Source organism: Notolabrus celidotus, chromosome 16 (genome assembly GCF_009762535.1).
Source record: "Notolabrus celidotus isolate fNotCel1 chromosome 16, fNotCel1.pri, whole genome shotgun sequence".
NCBI lineage: Eukaryota > Metazoa > Chordata > Actinopteri > Labriformes > Labridae > Notolabrus > Notolabrus celidotus.
This window is the reverse complement of record NC_048287.1, coordinates 16,842,617-16,866,993: the sequence shown is the minus strand read 5'-3', so window position 1 is coordinate 16,866,993 and position 24,377 is coordinate 16,842,617. Positions and strand designations below refer to the sequence as shown.

Genomic DNA, 24,377 nt, shown 5'->3' with positions numbered 1-24,377 from the left:
TTCACAGAAGCATTCATCCCTGTTTAACATATCTATTTCACTGGTATTATTATTCCTAATCAGGATAAACTCTGTGCTATCTTTCTGAAGTTCACTGGCATGTGCTTCTCAGATGCCAAACACCCAACTCCACTCCAGGTTGGATGCTCTCCTAATCTCCCAGTTATGTGTAATAACAGAGACCATACTTCTGGACAGTAGACCCTTCCCTCCCTCTCTCCTCGTGAGTGCCTGCTCTGCATTCCTGTGATTAATAGTGAGGTATTCAGGGCTCAAACGGACACCTGATGCATAACGAAGGAATGTGCTGCTGGTCAGAGGTTTGTACATGTGGGAGGTCAAAGTCCAGAATCACAGACACCTGAAACACCTGACCCATAGGCGTGATACAAGAGCTGCTGGGATGAGGTGTTGTGTAACAAATTCACTGATGGATTCATAACTTCCCATCCTGTAGACATGGGTCAGATGACACACAGGGAAAGAGAGAGATGAAGAAATTTATGAATGAACTGCAAGGCTTTGATCTGGCTCCTGGCACAGGTAGGGACACGCTGACAGCGGAAAAAGGCGGAGGGGGAGTTGGGAGGTTTTTCAGTCGTGGAATGTAAGCACGGGGGAGCGAGGATGGATGCATGGAGATGGAGTTGGAGGAGGTGCAGCAGGGAGGAGACTTGCTCCTTTCATTCTCCAGACAGCCACTACCCTCCTCCATCTTCTGCATGTGTATGTGTGTGATGCTTTGGCTCTGTCTTATGTAATCTTTCTCAGTAAAATGTAAACAAAGAACAAGCGGATCTGAGGAGGACAAGGTTGCAGACTGAGACGACATCACATAGCAGCAACAAGTCACCATGATGAAGAGGGAAACATTTATCAGCGCTCCCTTTGTTGTATTTTGTTTTGAACCCGTATATTTCAAATCATAAACAGGAGGTATGCAGGTGTTTCACTTTTGTAGAGGTAGACACCACAACACAACTGTAGAGAGGCACTGTTCTTCTGCATTCTCACCTGTTGCTTAAACTTCCTGCTCTCCACCACACACACTCCTAACCTACATGTGTTACCCACAATTTCAAGTAGTGTCTGAGAGTTAAACATCACATACACTACTTGAAATTTAAAGCAAAGCAAGAGAGACGGCTTTCACTTAAATTCAATGTTGATAGTTGATAGTACATTCAAAATATTTCTTCTACGTAATAATTTGGTTTAATATTCTATTCGAGAAGCAGCTGTCAACATGGTTTTGTAAACAGTAAGAACGTTAACATTCGCTGTTACGTTTTTGTTTGTGCACCAAAAGGTAAAATAAATTAAAGAAATCCTGCAGCTTAAGTGGAACCTCAGTGTTCTCAGAATACATTTTAGTGGGATTTTAAGGTGAAACTCAGGGTTCAAGAGGTCACACCCATTAGAAACATGAAACCTGATATTCCTTTAATCATTGTATGGAAATGTTTTCTCTCTTGACACTTTTTAAAATGCCAGGTCAGAGGTCAAAGGTTAGACACAAAATGAGAATGGAAAGGGTTTCATGGTGTGCTTGAGGGCCCTTAGTTTTAACACTGACATTTTCCTTGTGCCTTCAGGAACTTGTCCACACATAGACTTATTTTTCAGGTAACACTTTGGGTCATAACTGAGTTTGAGGATGAATCCTGTTCTGTACCTGAATCTCATTCATGTTCATAATCGTTCTGGAGGGTCTCTGCGTGCCCAGCCGGAATCTGATGCCCTCATCCAGCGTCATGCCATACAGCTGGCTGTAGTTTGCTGCCTTCCACCTGAAACCAGACGATGAAGTGCGTAAGAAAAATCCCACTGGAGATCTTCAAACACCAACATGTAGGTGTTTTTATATGTGCCTGTGCTTTTATTTTACCCATAATTTCCTCTGTTGACGGCATGAACCATGTCAGGCTCCATCAGACAGGCATTCTGCTCACACTCCCAGCGTCCTGTGGTCCCACATGTGCTGCAGAGGACAGACAGAAAATAGGGGAAAGAAAAAAGACCATTAAAGGAATCTAACAGCAGCAATCAAAATACTTTAAAGTTCCATATTTATGCTCAAAGTTATTTAGGTCAACAAATAGAAACTATTAGTTTGGGTAAAGGAACATTTTTAGCTGGAAAAGACTGGATACAGGAAAAATGAGGGGGTGAGAAATGCAGAGAGAGGTTAAAGGAGACATTAAGCCTTTTATGGATGCATAACGCTGATCCATTTTTACTCAGAGGGACAGAGCAACTGAAGAAGTCAAGAAGATGACAGAGGAGATAAGCGAACAGGATATTAATGATAACGACAATGTTTATTTAAGGAATTCTCTGTGCGCTTTCTGATGACTCATTGAGTGCATGTAGCAGGACCAATGGGGAAAAAAGAATATGCCTCTTTCTATACCATATATTTAATAATAAAATGCATACAATAACATATAAAAGAAGTTCAATTTAAACCAATGTCTACATTAATGAAACAAAGGTAGATGGGAAAAAGTCAGCAATACAACTTACACATGTGCAGGACAAAATAAATAGAGACAGATTGTAATGTCATTCTGCTGCATGTTTTCATAAAGTATAGGCTTGAGATTTTGGGCAATTGCTTTAAGTCAGCTGAGAAAATTGTTACCTTCATGTCTGTACAGTACTCCCTTGATATGGAGCAACAGCCAGCCAGTTAGCTTAGCATCACATAAAGATTGCAGCTAGCTAGCTAGCCTGTCCAAAAGTAGCAGAAATGTATTATTAAGGCTTAATGCTACACAACCGAGCTGTAACACAGCTCTGCTAGCATCTCACCTTTGAAGGCACGAGAGGTAAACACACAACTTCATACACACTCTTGGACATTACAGGTGCATCAGTATCATGCCCTTGGAATGAAAAAGGGATAGTAGACAAATGTTACTAATTTCTAGTCTTTGTAACTTCAAGTCCACCATTCTCTTCATGCACAAACTGTTTCAAGCTGGTGTGGATTCAGATATTGTATCCTTTTTAATTATTGCGATCAGGCAACATTCTTTTACTCTCCTTGTCAGATTCCAAAGCTTTTGGAGTGTTTTATTGGTTGAAGGAAGAAATATTTTCGTTCTCAGGTGGCCCCTCACTACAAATACCTGGTCATTAGATAAAGTTACTACATAACCATGAATTGTAGTGTACAGCAGCTACATGGTCCACAGACATTTGGGGAATTTTATAATAAATATGTGTGTTGTAAGAGAGAAACAATGAGGGGTGTTTCCCACAGACATGTACAGACCTCCAACCATTAAGTCTACAGTACATCAGACATCATGTTTACAGAGACAGGAACCTGCCCAAGAGCATCATTATACACAGACACACAATGACTGAGACACCAAAATCCCCTTTAGTCCCACTGAAGCCTGAATGTGTATCACCTCTCACACTGCACTCCTCCTCCCTGAGATTCACATACAATGCTAAAACACACACCCACACACAAATATACTGCATACACATCTACTCACGAGTATATTGTACACACACCCACAGATAAATATACTGTACACACAGAGTTTAGGCCGATGTACAATATGGTGTACATACTGTAGACAATGACCTTTTACCTCTCACTACCTACAGCTGGAGCACATGTATGTAGCTCAGTCCTCATAGGTCAAACGCAGCAATAAATTCACACAGGGAAAGGATAAACAGATACACACACGAACACATATACACATCCTGGGTCAGGCATGATGACAGACTCGCAGAGACGGCATGCAGGACAGAGTGAGTGAGAAAGAAATACGAGGGCTGCTAGGACAGTGGGAGGTCATTTTTCACATTTTTGGTCACACTCCTTATTAGAGAGAGAAACCCTTTTCACCCCTGAGGTCAGGCACACAGATGCATAGATGTACACACTATACATATAACTAGCTACTATGAGGTCTGTTGTCTGATGAGACCAGAAGCTTTATGTGTGCGATAAGCCTGTTACAAATTAAAAAGCAGTGTATGTTAAGTGTCAGTAGCAATGTGAAATTGATAATAAGGTTAAGCTTAGATTTTTAGATAGAATTTTGAGTGAATTTATTTCCACAGAAAGTTTAGCATAACATTTAGGTGTGTGAGTGTAGCCCCTGCTCAGTCACAGCTGAAACCCTGTAGCTGTGCCAAGAACAGCCACATTATGTATCAAAAGCCAATTCCCATTTATACATACTGTGATTTATAGAGGTTTTTTCAAGTTCTTAATGCTGTCCTTACACAAAGTGACATTTCAAGTGTTTTTCAGTCACAGACTATTTAAAACTCTATATGAAAGCAAGTTTTATTTTAAGTGGTGGGTGCTGCTGTGATTTTGGTTGTCTGATGTAAGGTCATAAAAAGGGTTGCCAGTCATAGGGAAGACTGGCAACCCTTCCCTACAGGTCATTTATGAGCAGTGTGTTCTTGGGTATGCTCAGAGAATACTTGTAGACCCATTGCACATACTTTGAGTATGAACTTTGACCGTCGGGAAGAAGGTACAGAGCCCCGAAGTGTAAATTGAATCGTTTCAAAAACTCCTTTGTGCCATCTCTATCAGAATTTTAAATAGTAAATAGCCTGTTAGGGTTGGGACAGTGTTATGGTGTTCTCTCTTTAAGATTATGCTGTGTGTTGTATGAATTTGTACTATTTATTGTATTTTTTCTTATTTATTTATGTGTTCTTGTGTCATTGTGATGATTTTTGAAGGAGGAGGTAACATGTGCAGCACTGATGTCAAAGACAAATTTCCCTACGGGGACAATAAAGTACGTCATGTTGTATCATATTGTAACTAAGTCCATCTGTTTTAAGGCAGACTTGTTCTCATTTTGCTTGATAAAATCTTGTGCAGATCGTGTTTATTGACAGTAACATTGTCAAAAAACAGAAGAAACTGGCGAAGTTGTGGAGAGAGCAAGAATGACTCTTTGACATGTCCTCTAATCTGCTGTACTCTTGCAGTTAGTGACCAAGCAAGATCCACAGTCTTTGACAAATCTTTTAACTGTGACTAAGAACTCTAAATGTGTTTTACAGTTGGCGCTGAGGAATCTTTTGTTTTTTCCTCTTCATTTATCAGAGGCGTAACAAGCCTTCAGGGATGCCTTATCAACACCACTGTACGTCAACTCAGGACAGCCAAGCTTATGTTGGATGATGTCCAATCTGAAGTGGTAGCAGCAAGAGATAGTTGGTCTTTTGGGTTTTGTGAGGTTGTCAATGAAGGCTTGAGGCGCTGTGTTTCGGCTCACTTGATGCAGACAAAGAGTTATCAGGATGCAAACTGTTCAGGGAGGAAAAGGCCTCAGCTGGAAATCCCATTAACGTGCTGCATCTTTACACACAATAGCAAACACAAGTATGTTCTCATTCCAAGGTAGGTTGTGCTGTGTTTCTTTTCAGTCTAGTACAAATAGCTATTTAGCTAATAGCTAAATCTATACTAAAGCAAAGACAATGATGTTGATAGTGATGTCAAACACCTGATTTTGAGAGTATAGCTGTGATAATTGGCTGTTTGACAAGGCTTCCTATTTTTAGCTTAAATGTTTTTGTGGTTAGTGAAGACCTGGAGGGGGCTAGATAAGAGCATACTCAAGCTGGGCCTCTGCTAATGAGAGACATCTGAGCTTAAAGAGAGAGAGCAGCTTGTCATCTTAAAGAGGAAGAGGAGTTGGGAGGATGCACATTTGGGAAATCAATAAGTGAAGAGTGTGGGAGAAGGAAATAGGAGTGTATTTGTCCCTCTGTGCCAAAGTTGTGGTGCAACTTTACTGTGTGTTGCCTTAACAAGCATGTGTGAGAGGGAATGTGTGTAAGACGCCTTTGTTTGAAGGTGAAAGGGAGAGTTAGCACATAAATGCTGTTTTCTGGTGACTTGAACTGCTGGAGGCTATTTTTATCACGCAGCTTGTGTTTGGTCAAACCTCAGCAAGTGTTTCCTGAAGTAATGTTGTTTATCATCATACACCCTCTGTTATATATCCATCAGACTCCTGATGTCAAACCTATTCGAGCTTCCTTGATAAAAGTCATACGTCAAGGCTATCAAATTGATAAAATACAGCTACCAAGCTTGTGGAGACCATCTGGGTTAACGTTGTTTTGTTAGACACATTTTGAGTGGGCTCTTGTTGCACAGGAAAAGTTATATCATAGGTCAAAATGGTTGTAAAATCCACATCTGTATGCAAGTGTGCACATTTCCACACGTATGCATACACTGTGGTCGAGGAACATTAAATGACACAGAGGTGAAAAACCATACTGAAGTAAAGGTGTGGAATTCACTTTGCCTCCACTCACTTAACCTCCTGATCCTGCTTTGTTTCCTTACTCTACAGAGCTGCTTTACTAAAGACTGATGTTGATATCATGCACAAAAATGACAACAGCCTCATGGACTCTTTGTGGAAGGCCACAGAGATAAAAGACACTTTACTGTTACTGAGAGCTAATCTCAAATCCTGTTTTTAGCAACTCTTAACTTCATGTCAGGGTCATAAAGAGAGGAGCTGTTTGTAATCTGTCCATCAGCAGCCCTGAAGTGGGAAAAAATAGTCAGCAAAGGCAATGAGTTCTACAAAAAGAGTCAAAACAAGAACTTTGTTTGACCATACATAGACACAATATTGGGAATTACTGTAAAGTGGATTTTATCAACATGAAGATCATTCAGTTCAGAAGTTTAATAGAGAATCTTACAAATTGTGATTATACTTGAAAAGTTGCTCAGTGGTGGGGGACATGATGAGAGACACTTTTGGAGAAGTTGGCAACCATGTTGCTAAAACATTGGAAAAATTAAAAAAGAGGACATTTTGGATATATTTTGGATTATGTGTTGCTCTTCATCCAATTTATTGAGCTGGTCTTTACTTTATGGCAGTCCTTAGGAGCCATTTCAGTGCATGGACTATTAATATGAACTGTCTACAATCATGATAGTCATATATTGCATGTTTACAATGTCCACTATTGTATTTTAGCATCTTAACATGATAACCTGTGATCACCAACAAACACAACCTTCAGCTAAGACTGACAGGAACAGCATTTGGTCTGCAGGTGTTTAGGGTAAAGGTAGAATATTGGACACATTTTGACCCAAAGGAGGACATGAAACTTTCTGTTCAAGCTCCTGTGAGTATTTTTTTTATTTGTGTCTATTTTGGGGTCTCCTATGGGTAAAATGCACTTTGCTGAGTTAAAATGTATTACCCCTCAAGAGTCATCACCATGGAAAATGTAAAAAACAAAGGCTGCTTAGGCAGCATTCTGGTTATCCCTACCTCTGACATCTACCCAGCCACAGCTGTCACGGACACTAAAAACAGCTGCATTGAAATGATCAATCTTCTCTCTGATGGCATGGTTTGCTTTTGTTGGTCATACAGAGGCATCCCTATTAATTTCAGTCTGATTCATTAGAAGCAAAAAAACTTTAGTTTTAGTTTACCGAAGTGATATAAAGGGGGTACACTGACAGACAATACCATCCAGAGAGAAAAACACATTGTTCTTCATTGCACTTTCCAGTTTGATAATCTCAAGGTTTTTGTATAGAGGTTTACAAAAACAAAATCAAGGCCCTCAGCCTGCTGTTCCACTTACTGCAAGTTTGCAGTTTTTCCTTTTGCTGCCTTCATCTCTAACACAAAAAATGTTTTAACTGCTATATTTCACGAACAGAAATGTATGGATATTATCAATAATATAAACTGTGGCTTTAAACAATAGGCTACAAATTTCCTGTATAAGCCACAAATGTCTACCAGCATATACAATGCCAGGACCCTAGAACAGAGGTAGCTTAATGGGAATCAGCCATTCCTGATTTATGATTAGCACCTGTGCTGCTCTTCCTATGGAATGTCATAATAACTTACAGAAACAGAGTTATAAGTAGCACTAGGGGAAGTGGAGGCTGACAGGGTCAGTGTGTGTATAAAGATATGATGCTCATGGGATCATTGTAAGATTTCCAGTCTAATCATGAATATTACTCCATAAAGCCGCCAGTGGCTTCATTATAAGAAACACATGCTGTGCACACACATATTTCACAATCACACAAGTCATTTTTAAATTCCAGCACAGATCCCAGAGGTATTTTATGCCAGCATGGAATTTAGAGAAATGTTATACACTTTATTTGTTGTAATCTGCTCATCCATAACAACATGATTTGTTTTTGCATATGTATTACATGTACTATCAGCATGCAATGGTTCATATTGGTGATAACACAAATATAACCAGAACATTTACATAACCCTTGAGTAACTTCAAGCTACTCAAGGGGACATTTACGGGAAAAGCCCCAAATTTAGGCTGGTAAAAGAGACATAGGGGAAGAAAGAGTGGTTTACATACCATAAATTGCAGTTCTCTTTGTATGTTTGCCCTGTAAAGAACTTGTTTCCGTTTCTTTCGCAGGTGCCTGAGAGAAGAAAATATGGGCAACTTAATATAAATGGGTTTTTGAAGTGGCTGAACAACAAAGATCCCACCTACTAATCACAAAAAAGCAATTCTCTAAATACAGAGATCCCACATATAAGGCAGTCATACTTAATACCATACAATCACAGAGGCAAGATTCCTTCAGTAGCAAGCACAATAAGAAGTGTTAACAGTAAACCCTGATGTGTGTGAGTGCAGTGTGTGAGTGTGCAGGGAGAATATGTGAGGTCTAAGGAGCTCTGAGCTACAGTAATCCAGTGTAGGAATGTGGCGTTAGCTTCTTTCCTGCCTTCCCAGGCTACTTGGGCCCTCGTCATGCTTTAACCAGCTTACTCTAACGCTTCACCACCTCTGGAGAGACTGAAGGAGAGGGCCACAAAAGTAGCTCCTTTATTACATACTTTATTAAGCACCTAAAAATAATATTATTTGTGAGCAACTTATTCACACAGCAGTCAACTTACTCAGGCTAGAAGGCTGCAATTCTAGCATAACAATGAACTGCTGTGTGTGAGGTTGTAAATCGTGTTGATATAGATAAGCTCATAATCCTTATCATTTTATAGCTTCCCTATTAATCAGCAACAAATTGTATTCATAATCTGGAGTGAAACTAGACTAAAACATAAAGTACATTCAACCACATCCAAGTTAACATTGTTAGCTAGGAAATTCAAAGTTAGCATACTAGTAATGTTAAATATCTGGCTAACATAACCTTAGTTAGATATAAATGTATTCCCTATTGTGTTGTGTAACATTACCTAGCGGTAAAATGTAATTTCAGCCATCCCAGCTAACAGCAAGTTTAGCTAGTTCAGTGGCTGAATGCTAATGTTAACTGCTAAACTGTTAAAATATGCCGTAACAGTTGAAGTATGAACCCTGCTCAGCTTACAGATTGTGAAAACTGTATTGACTTGGCAGCAGATTCTCAATGAGGTTTATCTTAAAGTTGATTTACAGTGAAAGGTGTTGTCAGTGTGAATTTCATATGGAATTTGGGGCATGAGCTGGCTCAGAATTTACAGTGTACATAGGTTTCCTTTCCTTCTGGTGCGAGGCCCAGAGCTGAAAGCGTAATTTATGACTGAGGCCCTCTGATATTGCATTTCCTCTGTCACAGCTGTCTCGTACAGTCTATCACAACTCTGTCACAGCAGAGCGGCAAAAAGTTACACATTGACAGAGGAGGAATTTTTATGGGAGAGTTCTGTAAACCTGAGAGTGGTTTCATGTAGGTCTACTGTAATGGGTTGAAGGTTTCTGTGTGCATGCTCTTACTTCTGCTGTGGTGTTAGAATGCCACCTCGTCATCCAGTGAACATGTACCTGCACTAGCCCCTCTGCCTTCCATCCTCCACATAGTGCACATTCTTTCTCCTGACCTCCATTCATCCCTCCATCCACCCCTCCACCCTCCCTCTGTCTAGGTTTATAAGAAGCCTACTGTTCCCTGCTCTGTCCTCAGGTAGGTCTCTGCTGTCGCTGGCACATTTTACACCTCTGCCTCAAGAGAGTGACTGGCACTATGATTATGTGGGGAGTCAGTGTGCTGTTGAGTAAGGCAGCTGGGCAATTTTTTCTTCAAATAACTTTTTATGTCACCCAAAACAATACTCTCTTCAAGTGGTCTCCATCTATTCTCATCAAATTGAAAACTTGTAGGCAGTCCTACCTGAGCCTGGTCATTTTCACTACTTTCTTAAATTGCTAAAACATTTTCTTGTGAGATATTAGGGGGAGTTTATGCCTGCTGATCTAACCACTTCCTAATCCCTAGTATGTTTCTTTTTTGTGAGTTAAAAAAGAAGAATGTAAACTTTAATTTACACTGATTTTCAGGTGTTCTGAAGCTTTGCGCTGTGATCCAGTACAAAGTCTTTCAGTGGGGTGTCCATGCTGCTCTCTAAAGATCCTGACTAACTGCAACAGGCCCATTCACCCTCCTACAAAGCCCACTAATGCACACACAAACATATTTATATACTAGACTCTGCACCCTTCACTTACCAATAAAAGGTGGCTGTACACCCAAACAGTGACCCCAGAAGTCAGGACAGCAATCAGACACGGTGCGGTTGCAGAACAGGTCACAGTAGCAGATCGTGTCCAAGTAAGGGACCGTGCACAGGTCGTCTCTGCCTGGACAGCAGCCTCCTCTCCTCTGGCAGTACGAGCCTAATGGGTCCCTAATGCCACCAACATGGAGCGGACTTGCAAGCTCTCTTTTGGTTCTTCTGGACAGGGTTCTGTCTGCAATGCTGTCTTCCACCACCAAGACCAGCAAAACCATAGACAACAGGAAGAGCTTCATGATAAACCTGTGAAAAGGAAGGAAACAGGAAATAGGATATAAGATGTAATAAGGCCCTTCATGCAATGACACTTTTCTCATGAAGTGGAAACATTTTGGTGAAAGTTTGCTGCTTTTCACATTTCATAGGTTGAAAGGTGAAGAGGCTGCACTGAGGAATATAAATGGATTATGACTTCTGCCAACTCACTATCTGAGCCCCTGCTGCGTAATTCACGCACACACTGAACGATGTACACTCAGAAACACATTCCTAAAAGATACATTAAAATAGTGCTTGCAGCGAATGGTGCAAATAGAAGCCTACTCCATCCTTGGAGATCATCGGCTTATTTTTTCCAATTTTCCCTGTAAGCAGCCAAGACAAACAGGAGCTAAATATGAAAATACACTTAGCAAGACAGCATGGAAAACAAGTATGCAATGTAAGAAACAGAGGTCTTCAAATATGTTGACAGATGTATGATTAGGTCGTTTCAGATCTGAGGGAGAAAGGTTATTAGCTTCCTTTTTTCAACTCACTGCCCTCCTTGTGACCCTGCTGAATGTATGTAATTCCAACTTGTGTTAATCCTTCATTAGTTCTGGTATTCAGTCCACCCTGTCCCATTTTTATTTTAGCTAATGCAGCACTGTTTGCATTTCATTTGCACATAAATTCATCTGCTCTGTAATCACCCAGTGAGTAAATATATTTTAATCTAATAGAGTCCCACTGGTGCTGTTTCCATTATGAGGAAGGGGACCTTATCATCTAGTATTAGCCTGTTATCATCACAGGCACACAAATAAAGTAATGTCCTGCTGTCAAAAATAATCAAGTCACATTGGAGAGAAGTATTGAAGATAGACAGACATTTTACATCCAGTATTAATGAAGCGCAAGAGTTGAGACGATAAAGTTTATGTAAAAGCCCATCAGGGGCACAGTAACAGCACAGGCAGAGGGATACACTTAATTACTGTTTAATGCATTGAGGAAATAGCTTGATGACATTTAGGCTCCAGCTGGTGATTAACAAGGGTCTGCAGATTGAAATTAGCTTTAAGTCAATGGTTCAATATATCAAATAGTAACATGTATATTCATAACTGTACATGAGCCATTTCCAAATAACATCCATAATAATTGACCTCACAGTTTAAGAAACAAGGGTTTGGAGGTATTGTTATGGAAATCTAAAAAGCGTTAATGGATTTCATGAAAGAAACTTCAAATTATTAGGATGTGTCAGACTCACATTGAAAGAACCTTCCAACATTAGTGTAGCTTGATCTCTGACTATATCTGGAGATAGGTTTAGATCATTTTTGGTGAATTTGAACATGTGGGTGTTACAGTTCCTCCATTGGTTTTAATTGTAACTCTCTTTACCCTCTTGTGTAACCATACATACTTTCTATATAACACCTTCAATGACCAGGCTCAGTGTGTGTGTGTGTGTGTGTGTGTGTGTGTGTGTGTGTGTGTGTGTGTGTGTGTGTGCGTGTGTGTGTGTGTGTGTGTGTGCGTGTGTGTGCTTGTGTGTGTGTGTGTGTGTGTGTGTGTGTGTGTGTGTGTCACAAACAAGCATTCAACTCTCACTTTAGGCTTAACAAAGGTCAGACAATAATCCACATGTACTGCTGTTTGTGTGAGCGCTTGCACACGTGTGTGTCTTGGTCTCAGGTTACCAGATGGATGAGTCTATGTAAGTGCAGGACAAAGACGAGGGGGTTGACCTGCTGCTTACATAAATAGCATCATTAATTAACCAATCAGATCTCAGAGCACAAAGGACACTGCACATAAAGAGGGGGCTCCGGAAAAGATCTTTGCTGTGCTGTTTTCTGCATGACTGTGCCTTCAGTTGAAAATACACACACACACACACACACACACACACACACACACACACACACACACACTGGAGCATATGGCAGCATGGGATGGGCAAGTCTCCTCCTTCACACAAGTGTTTTGTTGGGGCAGAGTCTGAGCAGCAGTGCAATAAAACACCCACCAGTCTGCTCAACGAGCTGCTGAGGCCTGTGGGTCAAGCTGTGGGTGTAAAAAAACACAAGTGCTGATCATGCTGGCTGCTGACTGTGCCCTAATCAATTACTTCCCCAAAGCAACTCTGCTCCTACTTACTGACCTAATCAAATAAAAAATAAAGTCTCTCCTAAAGACTGTGTGGATCATTTGAGCTGATGAGTCAATAATCTAAGAAAAACTTTTGCCAGTAAAACTCAGTTTCAATCATATCAACAGCATGAGATTAACTAGGCCTGTCTGATGCCAAGCACTAGTTATCAGATGTTTTGAATCACGTTAAAATGACGTCTCAGCACCTCTCAGTCTGATGAAACCAGGGTTTTACAACATGTCACAGAAGCAGCCATATGGCCCACCAGAGCTCCAGACAGCTGCAGCCAAGCTACTGATCCCACACTGCAGATAAACCATTACCACAAGATACCACACAAACACACAAGCACAGACACATACATACACATAGACATCACACAGTGTACGTTTTTGAACTGTGAGTATCCTCTCTCAGCTGCACCTTCATCTCAGCAACCTGAACCTGCTTGATCTCAGAGCACCAACCAACACCATGATTATAACATGAACAGAGAACGATAAAGGGTCAAAACACCCAAACCAGGAAAATATTTTTCTCCCTTGCCTCTTGTGGGGTAAAGCTGACAGTAATTTTGATATATTTGCCTCCAAGATTGAATGAACTAGGGAGTACCTCTTTCCATTAATGGTTCCATTATGTTGTAAACGTATACATAGACACTTTAAAACCACAAAATGCTCAAAAAGTTTCTGAACTTAGGCTTTTTTAATATTAAATGTACTTTTCAAAATCTGCCAACACTAAAAATATAAATATGTACAACTTGCATTATTTTGTATTAGTAACTGTGGGTGAACGAATTCATGCATACTCCCTGCTTGCACGTGCCTCATGACTCCACTACTTTCCTGAACTTTCTTGCCCAGCTGAACTCAAGATATCTGTGCACCACCCACCAGATAATTCAGGCATCTTGGCTCAGTGTGTGTCTATACAAAAGCCCTTTCAGCTCTATTTCCCTCTGTGTCATACAGTCCTTGAAGATTATCTGATGCTTTATTTTTCACCCACCAGGTCAGGGTAAAGTGGAGAACATTTATAAAATCGTACAGGTGTCTTATGTGGTCTGCACAGCAGGTGAATGATGGGAAAATGTGTCATTGGTATTTCATGAGTTTCATTTAGTAGCAGACACACATTCAGTGAACTCAATAACCTCCAGAAAAAAAACACAGCTTTTCCATTCATATTCTCAAAGCTATTAATAACAGGCAGAATATCGTGTTCAACAATCACACACCCAGAAGGTAAATATGTGGTAACAGAAAGGACTTTACAATCTTCTTTCTTTCTTTGGACAAATAAGGAAAAAGTTGTTCTAATCTCAGAGAAGGAAGGAGGACTAGCTAACATATGAAGGAAAATAATTTAGAGGGATATTTCTGGTAACATGAGATCAGAATAACCACATTGCACCTGCCTGGAATAAAAGAAAGCTGCTGTTGAAATGCCAAAGTTAAGAAAGCAAAAAACTGTTGTTACCTTGAGTTGACAGAGAAATCCTGCTTTTATAATCCGGTAAAAAAACTTCGGAGTCTTTTTTAAAAGTTTCTCAGGGAGTCATTCACAGGTGGACGCGGCTCGGGTAAAAGGTCAGTCTCTCTTCCCTCTGTTTCTCTCTCCCTCCTTCCCTCACTTACAGGATCTGCTCTGTTACACTCTGTCTTCTCTATATACAGGCAGACAGCAGGGCCTAACCACTCCTCCCTCCCTCGACCCACCCCCCCTTTACTTTCAGCCCTGTGTCCCCAGCTCAAATCTGTGCTTTCTCTCTCTCTCTCTCTCTCTCTCTCTCTCTCTCTCTCTCTCTCTCTCTCTCTCTCTCTTTATCATACTGGAGTCTCCAATCTGAAAGTGCAATAGTTGACCGCCTTCTTCTTTTTCTTTTTCTCTCGACTTCTCTTTCTGTCCACTGTCACTTTCTCTAGCAGCAGTTGCCCCTCTACTATCAGTATGTTTTTTTTACCCTGCAGGGTCAAACCCTCCTCTGTGATACACACACAGAAGTGACTGCTGCTGACCACCTCACCTCCATCTAGTGGTCATTGGCTGCATATCTTCACCACAGGCAGCCAGGAATTATGGGATAGCCCGGGGAAGGCCTTCTAGAAAGTTACAAACAAGCCTCTGGAGGTGAAGTTTTGGCAGGTGTTTTAGAGAGGCCAAATACTCGGAATGTGCAAAATATTACGAGTGTTTTATTCATTGATGTTCCACGTGTCTCTTGTCTTGAACCTGTTTGTCATTTATTTCCATTTTGTAACAAAGATATCTTTCCAAAAGGGCTATAATCTGTTTGGGAGATGATGCAGGGATCATTATATTGTATAACAACCCCAAATTAAGGAATTAATGCTCTTATGTGCATATTGTTCATTTTCCTGAAAGGTGGCCACTTTATTCCAACACAAGATATATCAAAAATATCAAATATTTCAGCTATCATCTATCATTTTTGTATATTCCTTGAAAAAATAATGTTAAAAAAGTGTCTAGGACCATGGTGATCCCTGAGACACAGCTGTGCCACAAGTCCCCCTCTGAGTGGATCAATAAGCTAAAGGCTGAATCAATAAATGTGAGGGAGTGGAGGTGGAGGTGGAGGGGAAAAAGCGTTCCAAAAAACATCTCAGGACAAAGAAGAGCTTTGCCTAAACAAAGGATCTTAAATGTCAGGAAATTGAATAAGTTTCGAATGGCTCCTGTAAAACATTTACAGAAAAGAGGCAGTGTCATGAAACTGGTCATTGATAAGTATCATAATGCTCACGACAAGTGATTGACTTCTACCCAAATTTCCATAAAACAAAAGAAAATTTGAAACATTACCAGCAAAAATATTGAAATGTCACAGATGTTTCATTAACGGATGGGATGTCATTAAACCTACACAATCTTAGATTCTGATACAATAATTTTGACTACAGAAAATAGGCTTAAGATAATTCAACCTTCTAAGCTCTCTTAAGATTTTTTTAACAAGTAAACAAAAATGTAATAAAGGCCTTTCTATAAACACTGTTAACCTAAAAATCATGAAGAGACACTTTCCTCACAGCATACAGGTTTTACTGTATACACTCTCACAGCGCTGACAGACAAGACACTGGGATTTAAAACCCACCTGATCCGCTTGAGGCCACAAACTTCAGTCTGGTTCAGACAGAAAAGTCTGGATAATGTCTCAATAAACTTTATTGGATGTTTCTGATTGATGGATGCTTATTTTAAATTTCAATGTCATTTTTTCTGGTGACATTTGGTGATATTTTCAGGTAAGGCATGCAGGATGCAGGAAGTTATATCCTATTTCAGGAGTTGAATAAGCTGGCTACAAAATGCAATGTGCAATTAAATATGTGATTAATCGTAATTAAAATATGAACTGTTTGGCAACCCCAGTTAATATATTTAATCCTATGCTGGTAGTCCAACTTGTAAAAAATACACTGTTCTGCATTAACATTAAAGAAAACTGATTGAAAACCTTAAAGGTAGGTTGGAGACAAGACCTTGAACTTAGCTTTAGCTGTATACCATATTTTATGCAAAAGTGTAGCCCCAAGTGGTTAAACATAGGAACAGACACACAAAAGTAAGAACAAAAGTTGACAGCAACAACAGAAACATAGTATCCAAACAATAAACAGACAGACAGCTTGTTCAGAGAAATTAGTTTAAAATCTTGGACTCGTGCTTTTCACACTCCAAATCAAAAACCAGTGTCTTTCTCTGAAGCCAGAGTCAATGAACTGCATGATTTGATACAGTGTCTAAAACTTACACGACAGAAAATAAAATCTCTCAGACAGTTTCTGTCAGCTATGTAAACAAAGATGTCTGAGAGACATGTCTTGGTGAGGGGTATCTATAAACTCTATAATTATGGCTCCAACAACTCTTACACAACTCTCGTAGCAAGATGCTCTGAGCTATGTTTACAGTATTTTATTCTTCTCACCTTCTCAGTCATTTCTGCTCATGCTGCGTACCTTAAACTGAAGACTGATTCAGTTGCACCAACAGGTAAAGAATGTTGCAACTACTGTCCGTAAATGAGTCATGTTCAAGAGAATAAGGCTATGATGCTCCATTGACCGTAAATGCACAAGCGTTTGATTGTAACCATCTGTAGGAGAGGGTTGGTGTGAGTGTGTTTGTGTGTGTGTGCATATTTGTGTGTTTGTTAGGACCCTCAGATCATCTCTAGCAGACCCCTTAATGAGAGGAGGAAGTCACTTGATGAGTGAGTGTTTGCGTGTGATTCATTTCCAGTGAATCACATCCAATTGCTGATAGAAATATGTTTCTCAAGATCTGTAGGCGGTGTGTCGTAACACTCATGTATGGTCATACATTTTAAATGCCTAGGCCTGACCTGACCTTCACTGACTCAGGCCTCAGCGCCCCCTCCAGATGTTAAAACATGGCACTGAATTGTTCAGGGCAGCAGCAGAAAAGAGGAACCAGATAGCAGTTCAGCGGTGCTTCTGTTTGTGAGGTAATTTCCCCGAAATAGACCCAACTGTGTAGGCTGGGGACACACATGGTAACAATAGAGCTATACATACATACTTTCACAAAGACGCCTCAGCAGGAGAAACACACAAGCTCACATGCACACAAATACACAGATGTGTTAAATCCGTGGATTTTACAGAAAATGTTGACTTTTAAAAGTAAAAGAAAAATTACTTATACTTTTTACTTATAAATCCCTGGCAATCTATATCAGAGCAGTTAACATACACATGCAAAATTAGATATGATCAATGCTCTGATGTCAACAATTTTAACAATTCTCTAACGATTTTGAAAGCTACTGCTACATTACTACCATAGACTATAAAACAAGAATGTAGTCTCAGTTGGGTTCTGAATGAACAATGGCAGTAGCCATACTAGAAACGGTGCCTCGGCCTAACTTTCAATTGACTTCAACAAAGTTAAGAAGAGTTAAGGTGGACTTTTAGTCTTTTACGCTTAGCCTTCATAAAATTGAAACAGATGGGTTAAAATATAAAATTGACTCCCCCCCTCCAAAAGAATACAGGAGCTACACACCCAATAACTTTTTTTTGTACCAGGCCGTAAATATGTTGTATTTTGTTTTAAAAACGGGAATTTTGACATGAGACCTAATGAAGACGCTTTTGCAGCCAGCCTCAAGTGGCTGTCAATACTTGGCTGACAGAAAACTAAATGCTAGCTTTAAACCACACATAGTTAGTCTTATGACTTGGAAATAACGCCACTTAGCCAAACCCAATTCAAACCAATTACCAAGAAAATACCAAAACATTAATTTGGTGTCAAGAAGGTTTCTTCTTTTTTTCAGTGCCATATTGCTTTATACACAAGACTTTTTAATAACTAGAAGGTTCGTGTGGACTGGGTTTTGAGAGGGCTTAAAGCTACCTAGACAAAATATTTGTTTGCGTTTAATTTGAGGCCCCTCTGTGGACAAACCCGCAATATCTATCTATATGACAATCTTGTCCTGAACATGGCAAGCAGCTTTTGGTCAAAGAAAAAAAATCTGTTAAATGTTTCAATAATCAGTAAAAGGGGAAGTCACAGGGGATTTTCTTCATCGGGGCGTGGTGAACAGGTGAGGTTCATTTATACAATCATGTGGCCAGGAGGCTGAAAAATACATCGGCATATAGAGAAAAAAACATGTACAAGGACAGAAGTACACTACATGGTACCATACTGAAGTTAATGTAAGATAACTTTAATCTAAATGGCAAATATGAATAGTCAATATAGTGTAAAAATGAAAAACATATCTGTAGGAGTTATCAGTCTTCTAGCTGATGGTTTGTTTTGTTTTTTAGGCCATAAGGAGGATATGTTATTTATTTCCTTCTGTTTCATATCAAGCAAAAAAACTCCCCACTTCAGCTTTAAATGTGTTAAGTTAGGACACTCAATGATAAAGAATCTAGCATTGATATGATGGATACTTGGCACAGGCAAAATACTCACTCACAAACACACCCTCATCCTGAGGAACAATCCCTCTCTTTATCCATACTATTGCGTCACAATCCTCCCATGATACCGCGCAGCCTCGGAATCCCAGCTGCATTGTGTCAGAGTTTAGGAGTGGTGGACACACATCCATCTCCATCTCTCTGGTGCATTTCCTGTTCCAGAACCATGCAGGAGCTGATAGTAAACAAGGATGAGCTGACAGAAGACACGTGGCATCAACAATCCTTTCAGATGACTATGAGTTTGTTCGCAGGTGTATGAAAAATAAACACCCACATGTTATTGATTAGAAGTCCAGATATCTGGAGGAAAATCATGGCTTTATGGTACTATTTGTTCTCTCTTTTTCTGCAGCTGGAGCCGTGGCACTTGACTGTTTTGTTTTTTGGAACAAGTCAATACACTTTTGTTTGGAGGCTACACAACTCAAACTAAATAACACTCACAAACAACTTTAAGAGTGGAATATGAGATACGTCTACACTACAGGACTTTCTCTGTCAAATCCTCTTTTTCAGATCCAGTTTCTGATTCATTTTCCACGTCTCATGTTGAGGAAAAACGGGTCCTAACATATACTTTTGTTCTGCTTAGCTCCAAGTAAAACACATCCAACTGTGAGTCATGACTGAAGGGTTGTGAAAATCATGATGATGCAGAAGAAAGCAGATTTGAAACTAAAAGTGACCCCAGGGACAACCGGATCACACACATCATATCAAATCAATCTGCAGAAAGAAGGTCCAGCACATTTCACCTCTGCCTGTTGATACAATGGCAAAAACATAGGTTTCCATTAGCATTGTAAATTTGTGGACAATATTTTTAAAAGTTTCTGTCTCAGGCTGGTCTTGAGAGTTCCAAAATAATGACAGTTTCACAGAAGGGAGAGCAGCCTAAGGAGCAACTGGGCCAACCATCTCTGATAGGGAATAACATTGCTACAAAGTTATACTAACCACAGGCAGTAGTGATAAATAGAAACAGTGTTAAAAGTTGTGACATTTCCCTCATTTATATTTGAATGGTGTGTCAACTGCAAAGCTCAGAGAAGGAGCGCTAAATGAGGACAGAAATGTCAACATTAATATTCCTTCAGAAGTCCTGTTCATCTTGTCTGACCTTACTTTCAATGGAAATGTTCAGTTAAATATGAATTATAAAAAATAAGCAAACTAATGTGTTTACTTTACCATAAACTGAAATGTTCAGTTTAATGTTAATTGATCCCATAGGGTAAAATCTATTGCCATGAAATCGGATGGACCATATTTTTTTTTAGCTGTATGAATTAATTGTTCTTAAATCAATTAAATCGTCTTTGAATAAGTATTGTAAGTCTCAGTGTTTATGTCTTAAGTAGCTTACTGCATGTGCAGCATAATATAGTAAGCAGGTGTTTAGAATCCCTTCAATACCCTGATGCAAAGCGAAGATTTATTTAAAGAGTACAGTGACAAAAAATCATTAACAGTAACAACTATCCGGATTAATGCATTTTTCAACTAAACCCAGAGAGTGCCCTTTTCCCTCAGTGTCCAACTCATTCACCATCATGAGACAAAAAATAGATAGCTCAGCATGACACCAGGAGGTTATTCGCTGCAAAGTTCAGTCTGTCTGTCACATCCCTGTCTGACCGCCCTCACATGTCTTTGCCTCTGTCACTTCAGATTCATATTGATTGTGAAACCGCACACTTGCAGATTGATTATTGCTGACTGAGTAATGACAGATCCTGAATCATTGGAAAAACCGAATAGCTCAAAATCTCAGGAAAATATTTATGTCAGCAAAAATGTAACACCGAGTCTGCTTAATAGGATCCATGAATGACATCTTATCGGCCAAGGGCGGAGCTAGAATGTTGGATGTTGTAGAATCAATAAATGGAAAAATTAGGAGCAGTGGTGAACTGTGTTTTAGCTATGAACTGGGCAGTGGTCTGTAGTCATATCTACAATGGCATGAAAAAAAATGCATATACCTGTGCTGATACAGAGTAGATTTCCTGGGCGGACCATGACCCTCCTAGGTATGGGGAACAAAAGCCAGTGCTCCTGTTTGGCCGCCCCAGTCAGAAAAGTCTGGCTCTTCCCCTGTCAGGTTTTCTGACCCTGAGAGACACATTTACATTTGAATAACAACGGATATATACTGAGTTCATTCAGATAAACACCATCGGATGCCCCTTTAATGCTAATGGACTCTCACCAATGTTTTTTATTAAACCACATAAGATTACAATTTATGGATTGTTACAGGACAAAAAAGTTATATTTTCATGATTATCTGATATTATCAGTCAAATACCAAATTAAATATGACATTTGAAAGCTTTGTCATAGAGTTGAAACACTAGCATTATGCCAAACAAGTTTTAAAACCTAAAAACACTTTAAGGACCTAACATATAATTACACATTCTATGTAGCCTATTTTGCATGTATATTAAACCATAAAAGATATCAAATGCAGTCATTATAAATCCATTCTAAAGATCCTTGTCTGCATTTTATTACTGTAAATTAAACAGCACTCTTTCTTTGGTGTCAAAGATTACACATCATGAAAAACAAAGAAGGTGCCTGGAGGTGTTTAAGTAAGTACAGACCTCCAACATGCTGTTGCAACATATGTATATATTCCAAGTTGAAGTTACTATGTGGAGCATGCAGAGGCTTGTTGTTTTGTTTTTTTCTTTTTAAAGCCACTCATAGGGACTCCATGATGGTTAAAGGCGTTTTCACACACCGTAGCTAAAATGTTGCAGATTTTCTGTTCAAACTATCTTGATGTATGTTTATTCTTTGACCTTAAATTGAAGGAAATGTGACTCATGACACCAAGGATTAGGGATGTGTGTGTCTGCTGGGAAAAAGCTAAAAGGAGGCATCAGGTGGTCCATCCATCCTTCCATCCCCATAGGGACTAACCCTGACATGGTGGTATTAACACCATCGCTCAATACCTGTCACCCACCCCTCCACTCAAGTATTCACCCAACCATTCACCAACACTGCGCACCTCTAACAATCAACCATGACAAATCAAACTGGCCTTGGACCTACTCAAAGCCCAAACCACCAGTCAAAACTACAAAAAACTATCCATTTTGTATGGAAAAAATAAAATCAAGGACATCATTTGATTCCATGTAGAGACCAGCTGAACTAAGGCCTTTGACCAATACCACGCCAATTAATCAGGACTTATCATTGTCAAAGAGTAAAGCTGAAAAAGATAACACAGATACAAACCTTTTCTGTGGTAATCTTAACCTAATTTGAGTCAACTGTGGGACCCAGAACTGGAACAATGTAGCATGGACACCACACTAGATCTATTGTACCCAATACCCGTAAGTATAAAAATCAGGGTCCCCACCCTAATACCCAAGGCACTGGGATACTTTGACCCAGTTTTATTGCATGTTATCATTTTCATTGTCTCAGCTATACCACAAAGTGGTTATTTTGACCCAGCAATAATATTTTTTGTACATTTCCATAGTTGTCAGCTTGCTCTGTTAATCCATACAAAGCACTTTATACAGTGGTGTCCCATCTAGGGATAGGTAGTATGACTCATTACAGCGTGACTCTTACTCAGCTTGATTTCTTGAAAAGTATTTTTTCCACAAACAGTTGAGAAAGGTTTGACCCAAAGGAAGAGATTCCTGTTTTATTTGGAGTGGACTGGAGTTCAGAGGGCCAGCAGAGAGACTCGGGGGTGGCAGCAATACCCCTCACCTCTCCTTTGTTTATCATCTGTTTATCCTGTCCAACTCACTTAACCGTTACACAAGCAATTCACTGATGTGCAGGGCAATTTGAGACTGAAGAAACATCTCATGGTTCGGATGAATTTGGTGTATTTGTTTACTCTGGTAAATTGAAGGCTTGCTGAGTGTTATTTTAGGCCAACATTAGACATTCTCTGGAGGCTTGAACGTCTTCCCTCGTCTGCTTTCTCTCCGTCCTCTTTCAGTCTATAAGCTTGTTCATAATTTACTTACTAGCCTCAGCAGTTTATGTTCAAATACAATCCACCAGTTTAGAGCCTTATAAGCAACAGGATGTCAGTCTGAATGCATTATCATGCAGCAGCATGGTTGTTGTGTGTTGTTGAAGAGCCTCCGTGGCAAAAAGCAGCAAGCATGACTGTACGAGCAGACTCCCTTGTTGTTTGCTCCGACTGGCTGGCAGAGATTTTGGATTCCTGGACGCCTGAAGAACATCAAGCTTCGTGTTCAGTTTCAGGCAGTTTTATACAGACTGTTACCATAGAGACCAGGACAAAAATGGGATAAACAGAAATGTTGAGGAGCGGGACAAGGAGGGTGTTTGAGTTAAATGTCAAGAGGGCGAGGGAGTCACAAACAATATGGAAAGTGAAGTTAATGTAAAATGCTCTTGTGTCATGTGTTTTCAAATATAATTTCTAAAGTCTCATTCATTTGTTTTTTCAACTTCTACTTTTGTCTACATAATATACCAGTCATGGTATAGTTTATTTTTCACATGAATAAATATCAAATATTTCTCCCCATGCATTAAGGCAAACAAGGCTCTTCTCATTTGTGAAAATCAGGGTGTTCAGATTTTGTTATAGGACACTTTAATAAACATGGACTTTCAAGGTCAAATACCCCATTTCTGTTACATTTGTGACAAAACACAACATCTCTATTCAAGAAGCCTGCATACAAAATGTGGTTTAAAGTATTTGGACATATGCACAAAGCATGGCCCTTCTTTTTATTCCACAATGTAATCACATTAAGGAAAATAAAAGTAAGATATTTTTATAGATCTTTGTTGCCTGCTCTGTCCAATCTGATTGCTAAGGTTATTTGCAGATGTTGTTCTGTTTATGTTGCCCTTCTTCCAGAAAACATAGTCACACCCACTGACTGTACATCTCTCTGGAGTAGAAACCATGGTGCTCAGGAACAAAACACTTGATCTTATGACCGGAGAGTGGAAACAATCATGAAACATTTTTAGGCTTTTTACGAGCCCCTATACTGAGCAGTACATAGAGGTTTAAGTTGCTTATATTGTCCTTTATTTTGGCCTCCAATCAAAATACAAACCACATACACTGTTTATCTGAGACATCAAATCAACAACAAATATACATGTTTCGGAGCCAATGGTTGCCTGCCAGGGAATTGTAATTTGGGAAGTTATTTTATAACTAATATAGCAGAAAAACTAGAAAAAAACAGGCTCAGTTATCCCAGGCGTATAATTGAAATGGATGGGTGATTACTAAATGTGCTACACAAGTACAATTATCAGTGCAGTACAAACCAAATGCATACATAGCAGAGACAGTTACAACCACAAACAATCATGACTCATTCAAAGGCACCTCAAAAAGCACCAAGGTGAATAATCATCATCACTCATTGCTCTGAAATGTCATTATGT

The 24,377-nt window shown here is 39.6% G+C and overlaps 1 protein-coding gene across 1 annotated transcript in view; it reads right to left on the bottom strand.

Annotated features, from left to right (window-relative positions):
• Nucleotides 1-14,586, bottom strand: part of tinagl1 (tubulointerstitial nephritis antigen-like 1) — a 24,255-nt gene extending 9,669 nt beyond the window's left edge. Inside the window, exons 1-5 of the mRNA XM_034705243.1 lie at nucleotides 14,422-14,586; nucleotides 10,504-10,814; nucleotides 8,401-8,467; nucleotides 1,889-1,981; nucleotides 1,676-1,790 (exon numbers count right to left, since the gene is read on the bottom strand). Coding sequence (XP_034561134.1) covers nucleotides 1,676-1,790; nucleotides 1,889-1,981; nucleotides 8,401-8,467; nucleotides 10,504-10,807 — 579 coding nt within the window. The 5' untranslated portion in view covers nucleotides 10,808-10,814; nucleotides 14,422-14,586. The remainder of the gene's footprint in view (nucleotides 1-1,675; nucleotides 1,791-1,888; nucleotides 1,982-8,400; nucleotides 8,468-10,503; nucleotides 10,815-14,421) is intronic.
• Between the last annotated feature and the right edge of the window lie 9,791 nt (nucleotides 14,587-24,377).